The sequence below is a fragment of the Eleutherodactylus coqui genome, chromosome 6 (assembly GCF_035609145.1).
Source record: "Eleutherodactylus coqui strain aEleCoq1 chromosome 6, aEleCoq1.hap1, whole genome shotgun sequence".
Classification (NCBI taxonomy): Eukaryota; Metazoa; Chordata; class Amphibia; order Anura; family Eleutherodactylidae; genus Eleutherodactylus; species Eleutherodactylus coqui.
The window spans coordinates 161,680,067-161,696,756 of record NC_089842.1 but is presented as its reverse complement, the minus strand read 5'-3'; the positions used below and the strand labels follow the sequence as shown (position 1 = coordinate 161,696,756).

At 41.9% G+C, this 16,690-nt stretch overlaps 1 protein-coding gene across 1 annotated transcript in view; it reads left to right on the top strand.

Annotated features, from left to right (window-relative positions):
• FANCM (FA complementation group M) overlaps positions 1-16,690 on the top strand; it is a 133,363-nt gene that overhangs the window by 70,318 nt on the left and 46,355 nt on the right. Inside the window, exons 5-6 of the mRNA XM_066608097.1 lie at positions 14,210-14,341; positions 15,519-15,651. Of these exons, the coding sequence (XP_066464194.1) occupies positions 14,210-14,341; positions 15,519-15,651 (265 nt within the window). The remainder of the gene's footprint in view (positions 1-14,209; positions 14,342-15,518; positions 15,652-16,690) is intronic.

The window sequence follows — 16,690 nt, the reverse complement described above, 5'->3', positions numbered from 1 at the left end:
GATACACTGGGTCCAGAGTGAGAGACTTTGTAGCTACTCTCCATTGGGTAATTGTCAATCTCAGAAATCTGGTAGCATTTTAACGATTTTCTCTCTATGAATGAATGGCATGTGCACCTTTAAAAATAGATGACCCCCTTTTCTGCTCTCAGATCCCCTTTACTGGCTACTAGAGAGCTGGGCTTTTATTGTACCATAGTGTACTACGTAACGCTGTCACTATCTAGCAGATGTACCCAGGTAAGAAGTTAGGAAGTAGGTTTTGTCTACTGGTTCACATAGATTGAGTTACCCGCCTGCCGCTGGCATGTGTGGGAGGGTTGAATCCTGCTGTCCCGCTCTGCGTAATCTCACATAATTAAATTTAAACCCTCCTTCATCCTATAGGGCAGACAAGCTATAAAACTGCACACTAACAACCGCTGCTGCAAGGCTGTGGGATTCAAGGGCCTATTTAAGGAATTAAATTGACTACCGCAAAGACTTAAGCAATAAAAAAAAGAATGGGTGTTTATGTAAGAGGCAATCTGCAATGCTCCCTTTTTATTTTGATCAGGGACATCGCTTTTCATTTCCTAATGGCAGCTTCTTGCTAGATTTATATAATGGGAAGAGCTATATAATATGTGTCATTTTTGGCCATACTTGCCCTATGCAATCCACATGTTCTTACGAGTGAGTCAGTTCATAGAATTCAGCCAATCTTCCAAATACTAATAGCTTTTCGAAGAGGTTTTGTATCTATCGAACAAGGAAGATTGTATCTTTAAAGGGAACCTGTCACTTCTGATGAGCACCATATACTAAGTTATGTTGCTTTATAGGACACGAAATGTGGAGTTTGGAGGGCAGGGGGCTACTTAATAAATGGAATGGGCGGACTACAACACCCAGAGAGGTTATGAAAATTGGGGTCAATTAGTTTTGAAAAAAAAGATGGCAAAGGGGCAGCCTAATAACTGTTTAGAAGTCTATCAGGAACAATACAGAGATCTCTCCCATCAACTATTTATACCCAGGACTGTGACTGTAACAAGGAGGCATCCTCTGTGTGTAGAGGAAAGAAGGTTTCTACACCAACATAGAAGGGGGTTCTTTACTGGAAGAGCAGTGAGGCTATGGAACTCCCTGCCTGAGGACGTGGGGGTGGCAAATTCGACGCCTTTCTTGAGTGTAAAAATATTATGTTATAGTCACAGATTACTTCAGAAGGGTCGCTGATTTAAGCGTTATTCTGATTGCCAGATTGGAGCCAGGAAGGAATCGAATCCCCCACACCCCCATGCCCCCCCAATAAATGGGGAAAATTGCTTTCTACCTCATTGGGTTTGTTTTTTGCATTGCATCTATAACCATACCCAGAGGCGTAAGTTGAAGATTTAGGGCCCCAATGCAAAATCTGTAACAGGGCCCCCAACTATAATGCTTTATTCATACTACTAGGCTCTCTATATGGAGAAGAGAGGCCTTATGGGCCCCCTAAGGTTTCTGGGTCCGGGTGCAACCGCATCCCCTATAGTTACGCCCCTGAGTCCTCCACTTTTCTATCCCAAGAGGATTTGTCATGTTTGAATGTTTAGGAATTTGTAGCCATGAGTATGTGTGTATTTAGATTGTGTGTGCGCAGTGAATAATTTTCTAAATATGTGTTGGGTATCCTTATTGGCATCAGGACTGTACCTCCTTGTGTAAACTTTTTTTTTTTTTTAGGGTGATGGTGCATTTGTGGCACGCATTCCGCTTTCATGCTCTGGAAAGGGGAGCAGGAAAGGGGAATCCCCCACAGCTGTTTGTTCCCTCTCTGGATAGAACCAAACAGCGCCAGGCAGACCTGATTTACTATAATGGGGTCCAGCCGCTTTCTGCCCAGCCACCCAGCTTTGGACGGAAGGAAAAGCTCAGCATGCAGCGCATTCTCAGCCAGATCTCTGACAGAACCTGGAGGTTCCGTCGCAGTTGTGAGACTGACCTTGCATGTACTGTGTGCTAATGCTGTGTTCAAGAGACTCCCGTTATGTTATTTGTATGCCTGTAATACAGTTATTTCCTGCACTAATGGTGGAACATCAAATTATGTGTAGTCAAGAGCACATACTGTACAAATACTGAAGACTGGTAATAATCCCTGCTTTTATCATAATCAAAACCTCTTCCCCCTCCGATTCCCCAAATTAAAGTAACTCTTTCTATCCCCTGCAGCGAAAACAGAATAATAAAGTATTTCTTCCATTATATATGTATCTCAAGAGAGATTTTCATTACAGATTGCATTTTTTTTACCCGTTAAGGGCATATGGGAATATGCAGCGTATTCACACACCAAAACGCTGCGTATTCCATGTGTCCCCTGGTTGTGTTTTATTTTTATTTTTTAAACTTTGTAATCTCTGTGTATTAACGCATGGGAGAAAAAAAAAGAAACCACAAGCCGGGCCAATTGGTTACATGTATCATGCGTATTTATGCATTCTCATTGACTTCAATGGGCTTTTTCAGTCTATGTGGCCCTAAAATAGGACATAACGCTTTTTTTTCCTCCCTTCTTTCCGCATGACCGAAAATTGTGTAAATATACGCACAATGTCAATAAACCCATTGAAATCAATAGGTTCTCTTCACTCCATATTAGTCAGTTTAAAAAAATGTGCGTAGTATGGAGCATATTTATGCTCTTGCAAATGAGGCCTAAGAATGTCCCTTGTAGCACCCACTGCTGGAGAAATGTAGTATTGTGTGGCATTATTTCAGACGAACGGGCAGCCATATAATACATGGTCATGTCCAATAGAGTAGAAATCACTCTTTTGTGAGTCATTCTCCACTTTGGCATCCAAAGTGACCCCTTCTTGATCATTGGAGCAAGTGACCCAATGAGACAGGAGCTATAAAATAACCTCTTGCATGTAGTATATTAATTTGAATAGTTGGAAGTTGGTTGGGCAAAACAAAAAAAGTCTACATCCACTGTGTGTGTATATAGATTTTAACAATCAGTAACTTTAAGGATCAGCGGCATCTTGAGACAAATGGTGCACAGTGGATAACACTAAGAGGAAGCACTTCTGTCTTCACTAGTATTTGGCAATTACCCTATCTGTGTACATTCATTGCTGGTATTCTAACAAGTGTCAACTATGTGCATTGGAAATATAAGACTGTAATAATGTATGTGTACGTAAAAGTTGTAAGACTTGGTTGTGCGGCATTTCTGGAGGTTTAGGAGGGGGGACGACGATGGTGGTGGTGGGCAACGTGATGGGTCATGGTGGCTGCGGTTGTCCTCTGCCTCCCACTTGGCTATGGCCTCAATAGTATAAATGGTGTTGATACTGAATGTTGGTGAAATGATGGTGGTTTTTGTGTCATGACGCCAGAGGGACTTTGGTGTACTGGTTAGCCTCTGCTCCCGGAGAGGTGGTGAGTGTTTACCATGCAGTGAGATGTGGGTCCCTCGGTGGATGAATTCCAAGAGATAGGGTACTGGGGAAAACGGCAGTTCAACTTTTTATTTGTAGATCTTCAACAGCAGCACAGGCCAGCTTACACAATACCGTTTTCATCCAGACAGGGTTCTTGTTCCACAATATCCTCATTTTTAATCCGGACACTTTTTTTCTCTGGGCCTAGGACAACTCCTCCTTTCTTGGTCATAGTAGTGATTATTTATAAAGGTTATTTACCCCCCAATAAGCAACTGTAATCTGTGGAGGAACCAGGATGCAAGCCTTCAGTTTCCTGCGGTGCCATAACAGGGAAAGTTAATTATTACGCAGTTCCCATTGAAATCAATGTACTATTGGTGTAATGCACAGAATTCTGGGGCCTTCAAAGAGCCATTCTTTGCGCAGCCTTCTCATTATTACCACAGGCAGGATTGTAATTAAATGTGATGTCTGTGTATAGATGATCAAATCCCCATTCACAATAGGTGATGATCACAGCTCACCTCCTCCACCTTCCTGCACAGTGATCTCTGTTGTCACAGAACATGCCTAGAACAATCTCCCATAGAAGTCAATGGAACAATAATTAGCTCAGTTATGGAGTTAATTGATTACATTACTCTATGAAGCCAACAAGAAACCTGGAGTCATTGTATTATGCTGACGCAATAGAAAACTTTTATTTGCGGGGTAGGAGAGTTGTGCTGCCTGCGGACTCCAGGAAATGAACACTTTTGGTTAGTAAATTTGCTTTCCTGATCGTCCTGTGGCAACACAAAGCACAAATGGCATATGAAAAGTAATAGAAAATTACTGGGTCTGGATAGGAGATGCCATCTCCAGCACTCTCTTGCCAAATGTGTGCCCTCTGCACAGAGGGTGTCCATCCTGTAATGTTTGAAGAACATAGACAGGGATACCCATATGGTTGCCCTACAATTTGGTCTAATACAATATGTCAAACTTTGGCCCAGGAGGCAGCCGTAGAAAAAGTAAAGTGTGCCTTGATATGGAGAGGTAATGGCCTACTTGATGGCTCATAGCATTCTTCAGTTGTCCCATGGATCCATTAAGAAGGGGGACTGGGCAATAAAAAAGAAAATCACTGTGGCCTTGAGACAACCCCTTTAAGGTGGCTTTGCTTATTTTTTGTCCTTTTCTTTGGAAACTGGAGAAACAGCACTTCAGAATTCCTAAAGGATTTAGTCATACTGGTGTATTTCAGAATTGTTCTACTAGCATCTAAAGTGGGCCAACTTTCTTAATTTTTTTCCCTATGGATCTGAAAAAAACTGGAAGGTAAATCTGATTAATATTCTACTTTGAGGCCTTTTGGTAGAAACTTTAGAATAGTATGTTAAACGGGACAATCTCCTAAAGGCCCTTTTAGACACAATGCTCTTCGCTCAAAAATCGCTCAAAGCCATCTTTTGAGCGATATTGTTGTGTGTAACTGCACTGTCATCGTACCGTTTTCGTTAAGCCGTCGCTGATCTTTCAGCATGCTGAAAGAACAGCGAGCACTTATCAGGAATTCACAGCAGGATACAGCTGGTCCTATTGCTTCAGCTGTATCCCGCTCTCTGATACTATTGTTTCAGCTGTATTCCGCTCCCTGAAGACAGGCGGGGTATAAAGAACACAGCTGTCCAGCCCCGCTTGTCTTCTGCATTCACCACTTGGAGCGCTTGACTGTATAACAGTTGAGCGCTCCGAGCAGAGAACAGCTGGATGCAGAAGACAAGCGGCCCCGCTTGTTTTCTGCATCCCCTGCTCGTAGCGCAAGGTGATCGCTCAACATTTGAGCGATCACCTTGCACTGTAAAGAAGCACAAAACGATTATCGCCCAAAAGATTTTCTGAGCGATAATCATTGTGTATAAACCAGGCTTAAGTCTATAAGGTAAGATTCCTTCTATCACAAGGCCTGTAATTCATTAATGTAGAAATTGGTGAGATTAGGAAGAAGTAGGTTTGAAAGTTAACAGTTTTTGTCTGAAGGTTCAAATGGGTGTTTCATTAGTGGATAACACTATAATCAAGTCCCAAGTAGGTTCCGGAGGCTGAAAAGCTGAAGACAGATTTTTCAAGGCCGTAACTCTTTCTGGACCGTAATTGATTCAGTTGAATTTGAAAGTTTAAAACTAATGAACAGATATATCCGTTGGTCTTCAAAATGTTAAAGAAACTCCTGACTAAATGGTTCTTGGAGCATTTTTCTTGGAGTTTCGCATTAATGGCTGTAAATTGAACTTCGTGTATTTATTTTAAGGCCCTTTTAAAATCTATTATGTAAGAACTGTAAAATGAATGACAAAGGGTCCAATTGAAAATTGTTTCATGTACCCAGAAATGAGAGACTAGCCTCTATTATGCACTTTAACAGTAGAGGGTTGTAGTCATTACAATTACCTCATTTGGAGAATCCTAATTCTCTATGGTTCTTGCATTGAACTTCCTGGTCATCAAATGCAAAGTGTGTGGATGAAGAATTTCCCTCTGGGAAAGCAGATCTGCTCTGGTCAGGAGAGTCCAATAATTGCCCTTTGAAAATTAAGATTCGTGGAAGAACCAGGTGAGGCCAGAATGGTTATCACCACTGCCTGTTCCTTCACTACCTTCCACAGAACTTTGGGAATAGCAGGAAGTGATGGGAACACATAGTCAGCTGGCGAGGGAAGCTAGTCTAAGAGTCCGCCCCGTGCTTGTGCTGTCTGAGAGTGGTAAAGGCAGTACAATGTTTTGACTTTGAAGTTCTCTTATGTTGCCATCACATCCAGAACTGGACTCCCCATTCTTTTCATTATTTCTGATAATACCTAGGAGTCCAGACTCCATTTTTCTGGAAGAGCAGCTTTGTTGCTGTAGTGTTCAGTACACCCCTCACATGGATCACCGACATTCCCAAGGTATTCCTCTCTCCCCACCTCATGAGTAATTTACACTTGCTGGACATTTGACAGACTTAAAACAAAGTCTGACCACTTTCACCTCTTTCATGTTGGATGATAATTTTTTTTCCCCACCACTTTCTTTGGATCCACAGATTGTTCACATGGGCACCCTAGCCCAAAAAGGAGGCATCCATGGTGAGGATTCCCAGACTGGTGACTGAGGAACTTCCCATATGGGTTTTTTGGCAGTAGCCAACACTTCAGATCCTGGTGGGTAACTGAGTAAATCACCTGAGACTTGTCCAGGCTCTTGTGGTATCTGTTCCAGCCTGGCAGAGTGTTTAGCAACATCCATATGCATGCCCTTGCCCAAGGGACTGCGTCTACATAGAGGAGGTCAGGGAAGACCCAAGACTCTCATTGCAAACCTCTGAAGAATTTTCTGCCACTGCTTTGGTGGAGCCAGATTGGATTCCTTGGGACTGATCATGAGCCATGACTCTAACAGATGAATTGTCCTCTGAAGACCTAGTTACAGCTGGATGACGAGTTGGTGAAAGCTGCCTCAAGGTACCAACTATAGAATGACGCTGATGTAATGGCAAACGGTAGACAAGTGAATTGAAGTGGATTCCTGAATCTGTTTGAACTGCAATTCTCAGATATTTTTTGTGGCTGAGTAGGACTGAAATAATAAAGATAGGCGTCCAACAGGTCTATTGTTGCCAGGAAGTCTGTAATAATGTCAGGACTGACAGAGTGGTTTCCATTTGAACCTTTCTTTTCACTAGAAATTGATTGAGCAAGGTGAGGTTTAATGACTAATCTCCACTTGCCTCCTGGCTTCAGAGCTTGGAATATCCTCGAATAAAGCCCCAGCCCCATTTCTGCCACTGGAAATTATTCTAGGGCTGCTTTCTCCATAAATTGCTGTAGAAGATGACTGGATCCCTGCTGAAACTAAGGAAAAAAAATATTTGGAGGAGGAGTGAAGAATTCTATAGCATCACCTCTTATAGTCAATAGAACCAAGGCATCTAAAAAGGTTTCTGCCCAATGAGAAAAGAAAATTCTAAATCAGGCTCCTACTTGGTGATTTGTAGGCCTGGCATCATGTGTCCTGAGGCTTTGGATTAAATGCCTGTTTTAAGAGAGTCTGTTCTATCAGAGAACCTGTTGCCTTTTCTGTACCTTGGAGATGGACTCATTTTGACTCTGTAAGGGCCTGAGTACTGCTTTTTTTTTCAGTTCTGGGGAATTTCTTTTTAGATTTGTAAAGGCATTCCAGAATCTTTTCCAGTTCATCCAAAAAACACTTCTGTAATCTTTCATTTTATGCAGAATCTCTAATTAGTTTTGGTCTCCAGTCCATTGTTTAACACCATTGTGATCAGCCTAATTTTGTGCCCGAAGAACCAAGTGATTTTCGTCATAGCAATGCATCAGACTTGTTGACATTAGCCATATGAGGGCTGCTTGTTTTTTTTTTTTTTTGATGGGGAGGATGACAAATTATATATAAATAATGGCACTCCACTGGGGTACAAATGTATTGTATGACTTTTTATTACGTTTTTTGGGAGGAATAAGATTAGTGTTAGGCCACTCTCGCACACACTGTTTTTTTACAGCACTTAGTGCAGGGTTTCATTTTTCTGGTAACAGCTCTGTGGGGACTCATTTTTTGCTGGGAGTTGTAGTGTTTGTTGGTACCATGTCGGGGTAAATTTGTCTTTTGGATTGCCTTTCATTACGTTTTTTGGGAGATGAAAAAAAGAAAAATCGCAATTCTGTATTTTTATTGTGTTCACAGTGTGTGATAAATAAAAAATACTTTAATTGTATGTGTGATTACAAACCCGGTAATGGCTATTATGTGCTGCTTTTAAAAAAAACTTTTTTTTTCTATTTTATCCGCTTTAGAAAGTAGTTTTTGTGGGGAAAAATGTTTTTTTTCCCTTTCTTTGGATTAAACTTTTCGAATTATTAAATATACCAACAGATAAAAAAAAAACTGAAATGAAGAAGCAATGTGGATGTCAAAACCACAACGCTATCATAAAGGACTGCAAAATGTACAATGATAATACATCTTAATCATGACCATATCACAGCAAGAACATTGGAGCATATTTACTAATGATGTCCAAAAGTTAGACAGTGCAAACTTAGACTAGACAGTCCTAATGTACCAGATTTATTACCGTAGCTTTGCTGAATGATAAATCTGTCAAATTTTTAAACTGTCTAGTCTAAGTTTAGATCACCTATTAGGTAGCTTATTTTGTGCTAAAAGTTGCGCCATCTTGCTACAATTTAGGCCACTTCCCTTCTTCAGACAAGTTGGAAAAAGTGTCTAAGAACAGTAAATGTGGTGTAAGTGGTCCCCAACCTTTTTGGCACCAGGGACCGGCTTCAAGCAAGACCATTTTTACAAGGCCCGGCAGGGTGGGGTGGGACATAAGCGGGGCTTTGGTTATATGGGGCGGGATTATGAAGGGGGTTGGAGTTTAGTGCATACTTATTTATGACATTTAGAATGTCCTGGCAGTACACACATAGGGCAGTATAATATATTCCCCCCCTCCCCCGCACACACATAGGGCTGCATATAATTTATCTTCTCCCCCCCCCCCCCCCCAGTAATAGGCAGCCCCCACCCCTCAGTAATAAGCAGCCTCCCCCCCAGTATTAACCAGCTCCCTCCACAGTAATTAGCAGCCCACCGCGGGCCTTGTGTTTAGAGCAAAAGTTCCCGGCGGTGCCGCAGACCGGCGCTAAACACCTAACAGCCCGCGGACCGGTGGTTGGGGACCCCTGACGAAAGGCATGTAAGACTGTTTGTTTCCTTACAGCAAATGTGCGGTTAGTGGGCTTTATGTTGGAGAAACAGGGCAAAAACTTGAAGCAAGGATCAGGTCTCACTGCCACACAATTAAAGACACGAAGACAGAATTATCTGTGGCTGAACATTTCTCTAGTCACGGACACAACATAGAACATATGCAAGTTACCATATTAAAAGGCAATTTCAAGTCTCTACGTCACAGGAGAATTTGGGAGTACTACCTTTGACACTCTCCAGAACAGAATGAACCTCTAAGTGGGCTTCTTGCATCAGTGGATAATAGGAAAAATCTGTAGCAGAGATAACACGCTGATGACCCCCTAACACAAATATAGAGACCATAAAACTTTCACATCCCTTATCAGCAGACTATTTACATATTTACTCCTGTACCCATCTTGTACTGGTCTTATTTTAAGTGCAAATTAATCACTCCATGTCTGTGCTTTTTCATCTTGTTATGGAATTGCTTTAAGTACAAATTAATCTTACCAGGTCTGTGCCTGTTCATATGTATGTATAAATGCATGTTTCTTCAAATCTACTCCATAAGCCTGAGTAGGTTCGAAAGCTCGCTTTAACATCATGTATTTTTGTGAGCCATTAAAAGGTATCATATCTACAGGATTACTTGGTTTCTCTTACTGAGAACAATCACAGACTGTTTTCTGGCATAATTTACACCATAAACGGTTGTATTTTGAATAGAAAATAATCCCCTTTTGTGTTTTTACCAAATTCTAAATACAGCCAATAAAGTCCCCATCTATTTCAAAGAAGGGCGATACACAAAAACAACAATGCACATATCAATATACATATCAATAGAAATCCATTACCTACCCTCACTCATGGTGTTGATACCAGGGGCAACCGCAAAAGAAACGCCTTGACGTGTTTTGCTTTATAAGCCTTACAAAAGAGTATATAACAAAACGCGCGTCGGGGTGGTTCTTTTGTGGGATCATGAGAGGGTTGTGGTTTTGGGCATCCACATTGCTGCTGCTTTGCTGTATCTTTTTTCTTTGTGTTAATGTATTTAATAAAGAATTATTTTTGTTATATTGTTATGAGTTATATTGTCATCATAGCCATGTGTTCATTCTTGTGTATGGGTTGAGTGAGTTTTTAAAGGTGGCAATTTAAGGGGTACTGGTGCATCTTGTCTCCACCGGAGGTATGGGTGGAGACATGGATTGGCCGGCCATAGTGACAGGGAACCCCTACAGACAGTCCCCCAGGGCTTTGTAGGTTTAGCCTTAGGTTTAGAATTACTTTTAGGGTTAGGGTAACGTTTAGGATGATCACAGACTTACAGCCGCAAAGTGTGCTGTGCTGGACGCCGCCTATAGCAAGGATGCAGCAGGACCGGTGGAGCGTCGTTTGCAATGTGGCAGCTGGCTTACACCTGCTGTGGGCCATAGAGAACAGATATGGGGCCTTGCAAAATTGACACCGGCATAAACACTGGCTCAAACACTGAGACAGATAACGGGGCAGCGTTGATGTGACTTCGGCACTGAGAACGACAGCAGGAAACGGAGAGCGGCGGAGCAGAGAGGGGAGAAGGCAAAAAGACCACAGGGGACCATGACAAGTTATGGAGGGGAAACCTGGAAACGGCAGACATATTGCAGCATTGGTGGGAGGCCGCCAGGGAGAGTCCGTACAAGAGACGGACAGCGCCGGAGCGCTGAGCAGATACCTCCTAACAGCAGGGACAGTGACAGGAGCAGGGAGGTGAGATGGGGAGGGGTGGGGTGGTGTAAAAGACCTGGGAGATGGCGGCCAATAGCCAACTGTGGGCGTTCCATATTACTCCAGCAGGACAAACCCTCGTCTTCACCCACAGTTCTGGTGGAGACAAGATGCACCAGTACCAATTTAGGGTACAGTATACTGTGATATTAGAATGTTGAAGGTGTAGCCTTTAGGTGTAATAAAAATTTTCTCGCGGGATTGTCTAAAGCCATAGATCTAGACGAAAATTTTATGCTATCTAAAGAAAAGTCACAGAGCAATTCTGCAGCATATTTCAAGAACTGCATTTTCTTAATAATTTCATCTCTAGGGATTCTGTATTCCAGAGTCCTAAGTCAGACTCTAAGCGCTTCGGCACTGATGAGGAGGGTATTGCTTTCTTAAAGAGTGACTTAGCTTTACAGTCTATTGGTTCCTTCAGAAGAATTTTAGATCCTTCTGATGGAAAAATAGCTTGGCCACAGCTAGGTCAACTAACTTTGGGGACCTTCTCCCAGTCTACCGTAGCCTTCTCCTCTAGCTTATAGATTGTTTTAAACTTTGGGGCTTAGTCCCACTTTTCTGGATTGTCTTAATCATGGCCTGGGAAGACTTTAGCTTATTCCTATGTGAACCATCCTTTTCTGATCCCACACTGGTTTTTACTGCCTTTCTAAAAGCCCATTTAGACCCAACGATTCTCGCTCAAAAATCGATCAAAACAATCTCTTGAGCGAGAATCATTGGCTCTAACTGCATGGACATCATGCAGTTTTCGTTAGTCATTCATCATTATCAGTGCCGTGCGCTCAGTTGTCAGCGAGATACCGCTGATAGTATTATTTCAGCTGGTATCCCGCTCAGAGAACACTGCTAGAGTATGAAGAAGTCAGCGCTCCAGCTGTGCTCTGCATACCCCACTCGGAGCGCTCATCTGTGTACCAGCTGAGTGCTCCGTGAACACAGCAGGAGTATGCAGAAGGCAGCTCTCCAGCTGTGTTCTGTATAGCTCGCTATGAGTGCTCAGCTGTGCACTCTGAGAAGACAACAGCTGTATGCAGAAGATAGCAGTCCCGCTTGTCTTCTGCATACAATATGAGCCTTCATTTACACACTTATGCAAAGTGAACGCTCAAAACTGTCACACAAACTGCCGTTTGAGTGAATTTTGAGCGATCATCTTGCCGTGTAAATGCACGCAATGATTATTGTTCAAAAGATGAATTTTGAGTGAATTGTGAGTGAGAATCGTTGTCTAAACGGGCCTTTAAAAGAACATGCATTTTATTTTTATGGAGAATAAAATACTCATTTTGGTCTTCTGAGCCTGAATTACTGGAAACATGTTTCTCTCTGAGGATAAATGCCAATTCTAATAGGAGAAGAATAGCTTTTTAGGTTTGTAAGATGAATATCTTCATTTTTGGGGGGAGGAAAATCATCTTAAAACCATGCTAAGAATTCTTTGTCTTCCCTGTGCTGTGAAGAAATCCCAGGGGATGCACAATCCGTACAGATTTCTGCAGTGTAATCATCTGGAAGTCGTTGATGACGAACTTGACACATTCCATGCTTAAATTTCCAGCTTTTTTCCCTTCTTTCTTCCTAATGGGCAGAAAAATAAAGCTGTATAAAAATGTAAGTATATGAACAAAAACATTGCTTTACAACTATTGCATATAAGCACTAGGATCCAGGCAGCAATAAAGCAAAGGACTTGTGTAGCCATAACTCCCAAGAGTTATTACCTTGTAGAAGATGTTGCGCCATAATATACCATGGTATGTGCAGCTCACCCGAGCGTGCGGTAAAACTATGCGTGTATAACGCAGTGTTTTACCGCTGTGTGAGCCGGCATTTTGCTGAGTATGGCACTAATTTTGGATTGCGCATGACACCGGATTTTGCGCACACTTGTTTTTATTCCATTACCTGCTCTCTCGCTTAGCGACGTTGCGTATAAAAACTGCACATATGCAATGTAGAGAACAATAGGGTTGCATCACGCATAATACACTATTGAACTACACTCGTGTGAGCCTGCCAGTAGAGACAACACTATTTATTTGTCCAAGCCAAATAACTGCTTACATTGCCAGTGACACTGATCACTTTTATGTAAAAGTGAATTTAAGGTAAGGGGCAACCGCATCTTAAATATCCTTGTCCATTTAAATTCTATCCCGGTACCTCCTGACGATCCTTTATGGCCTCCACATCCCCATTGTCCTACGTCATCCACACCCTATTAGCTTGTTATCCTTATGGTCACCTGTCTTTCTAGATAGACGTTCTTTCCAATCATTGTTTAAGGCATTCTGAAAAGCTGATCTCAAAACCCAATCAGGATAACCCCTACGTAGGAATCGGTCTCTCAGTTCTCCTAATTGCTGTATCAAATCACACTTAAGATATTTAGAAATTGTTTGGATAAGTGCCCTTTTACACCAGCTGATAAATCATTCAGATTCCTGCATCCAGCAGGAATCTGAACAGTTATCGTTCACTGTAAATGCATGCCCCAACTGAACGGCGAACAACATTTAGTTCTAATCTCCACGTCCAGAAAGGGCTTTCACATTGATGTTGAGTTTGTCAACCAGATAAAGAATGCTTTGATTAGTTCCTCGCAGATCATGAAAATATCAATGTATCACACCCACATTTTCACGTCCCTAAAATGTAGTGTTGAATTTTCTCCAAATACAACAGTTTCCTCACATCAGCCCAGAAGCAGGTTTGCATGCATGGGGGTACAAGGCGCCCCCATCGCGGTACCCTTGAGCTGGTGGTAAGCCCTTCCATTTAAGAGGAAAGGGCGGTAATTCTGAGTTAGACATTAGGGCCTTTACAGCTATGCCTCATAGGGCATTTTGGGGGTTCATCACTTGTCCCTGTGACTTTACGGGTTACTGAAGATTGCCTTGCATCCCGAATTATCGACATCTGATTATTGTGATACTCTGGATGACAGAATATCTGGTCTGTTGACGCAATTCCATCTTTTCACATTTCTACATGTCTATGCATGTTCTGTTTTGTCTCTAGCCATATATTTTCTGATTGCTTATTAACTGTTTTAAGTGTGAAATTATCCGTTTTTGTAAGAGTTTGTATCTTCTGGCTTTATTTATTAAAGTATGGTAATTAACTGAATAATTGAGTTAATTACTGCTTATTGACCTGTCTGTTGAGTGTACCTAGGGGTACACCTTTGCTACCATAGAACAATCAGGAAATGTGTTTATACAAATCCTTTCATTTAAATGTCCTTTTTACTGCAGGTCCTGGAGGCATTTACTGGGCGTCTGATAAATAACAAGGTGCTGTCACGGAGAGAGATTCCCAACCTATCAAAATATCAAATCATTCTATCTCGAGATCAGTTCAGAAAGAACCCACCTTCCAATATAATGGTAAGTTTTCAGAGTTAGGAATATCTGTGGTGAATCCCCACGTGGTGATCAGAGACGCTCATTTTAGATTAGGCAGGATCGGTCTAGTTCCTCCCTCTCCGCCTCTAGGTGGTACATTTGGATGTCTGATTTGGCGTGGCGTTATCCACTACCAGCACCATTCCTGTTTTGCTATTGTGATTCTCTCTTCAGTGTAGAAATGGTTCCTCTCTGACCTCACTGCTTGGCCTGTGGGCTTGACCTGAAGAGTCTTCTGACTACTTTCATCTTCCACTTTTCACTTTTTTTCTCCTTCTGATTCCCTGTTTATCTGAATCTGTTCCTGTAGCAATTGCTATCAGCTACGGTAGTACCACATCACACCGTAGCAAGATTGTTGAAAAGCTGCCACCAGCAGGTCTTATCTAGTGAAGCCCAGGGTTCAGTACGTTGGGTAAACCCAAAGGGTCTGTTACACATACCGGTACTTGCCTAGGTTCTTGCCAAGCTAAGCCAAGTTTCTCCTTGGGACACAATCTCTCCTGCTATCAACTGAAGGTCCTTTAAGAGAGGAGTAGTCTTGAACAAGAAGGCTAGGGTCACACAGGGCGGATTTGTTGCGGTTTTGCTGCGGTTTTTCCGTTGCGGTTTTGACGCAGAAGAACTGCTTCTGCGGCAAAACCGCTTCAAAGGTTAATTTGGGCTTGCGGATTTTGCTGCGGATTTTCGTGCGGAAAAATCCGCAAGGGTTTTTTTCCGCAGCGCTTTTTTACTTTTGTCGCGTATTTGTCGCGGTTTTGGCTGCGTCCATAGAGGTCTATGGACAAAAAAGCGCTGCGGAAACGACCAAAGAATGAACATGCTGCATCTTTTAAAACCGCAACGCAGTTGCATTTCCGCACTGCGGCTGTGCGGAAAAAATCCGTCCTGTGAGAACAGCTTTTTGGCAAATCTCATTTGTGCTGCATTACACTGCAAATGCAGCGGTTTTGCCGCAGTGCGGATATGCAACGGCAATCCGCGGCAAAACCACGGCAAACCCGCCCTGTGTGACCCCAGCCTTAGAGGTTTCATACTCGGGCTCTGTTCATACACATATTTTGGCTTAACTTTGGACCCGTTTCTAGCCCTCTACATATATCAATGGCCAGCTTGATTTACAGATGTACTTATATCCTTCCTTTCGTGTTTTGTACAGGGGGCTCAAATGGGAGTGGTGGAGGGAGATTTTGCTCTTTGTATAAGCCTATATCATGGCTACGAACTGCTGTTACAGATGGGAACTCGTTCTCTGTTCTTCTACCTGTCCTCCATAATGGATGGCTCCAAAGGTAACTGTATATGTTATTTATTGGTGTCTATATAACTAGGAGGCACTCGGGAGCTTATAATACAAGAAATATGTTCCCCCTAGTGGTGGCTGTGGATAAGAATTTTTATTATTTTAAACTTGACAAAAAATATGGATAAGGACAGTCTTATGAAACCATGTATGTGTATGTGTGTGTGTGTATGTATGTATAGATAGATTGATTATGGATATGGAAAAAGGAAAGTTAATTTGAATTTATTGTCGCATCTAGAAACTACAAAAGTAAACCCAAATACCCAATGTGCAACTCTAGGGGGGTACAGAAGTGATCATGCTACTATTCTGGCATAGGTTCTTTATACTGTTTTAGAGAACAACTCCACCATAGGTCATTGTGAAGTCATGTGATCATGCTTTATTACTCAATGACACAGTCGTACTGTACACAGTTCTCACTATACCAAGGAATACTGCAATGTTATATTGTATATAAATCATTAATCCTTTAAAGCAGAAATGTTAAAGGGTCACTGGCGAAAACACATTTTTCCACACCTGCCCTCCCTCTCTTTATTGCCTGTCGCACTTTAAAGGTCTTCTCTGTGTATTGTTGCCACTTCCATGCAGTGCAGCCTCCTGTTTCTTACCACCCTGTCAGACCCACAAGGGCGTTTTTTTTAAATGAGCCAATCATTTAATTTCAACTAATTTTGCAGTCATGTTCCAAGAGCCATAACTTTTTCATTTTTCCATTGACATGGCCATATGAGGGCTTGTTTTTTGCAGGACAAGTTGTACTTTTGATGGCGTCGTTTTTATAAATATATTAAAGTAATTCTACAGGCCAGTACGATTATGTGAATACCAAATTGTAAGAGTTTTTTTTCTTTCTCACGACTTTTTCACAGTTAAAAAAAATAAGTCTAAATCACCTCCTTTTGCCATATCTATAATAAAATCTAAATCCTAAAAGAAAAATACATATTTAGTATCGCCGTGTCCGTAAAAGTCCGATCTATCAAAGTAGTGCATTATTTACCCCACACAGTGAACGTAGT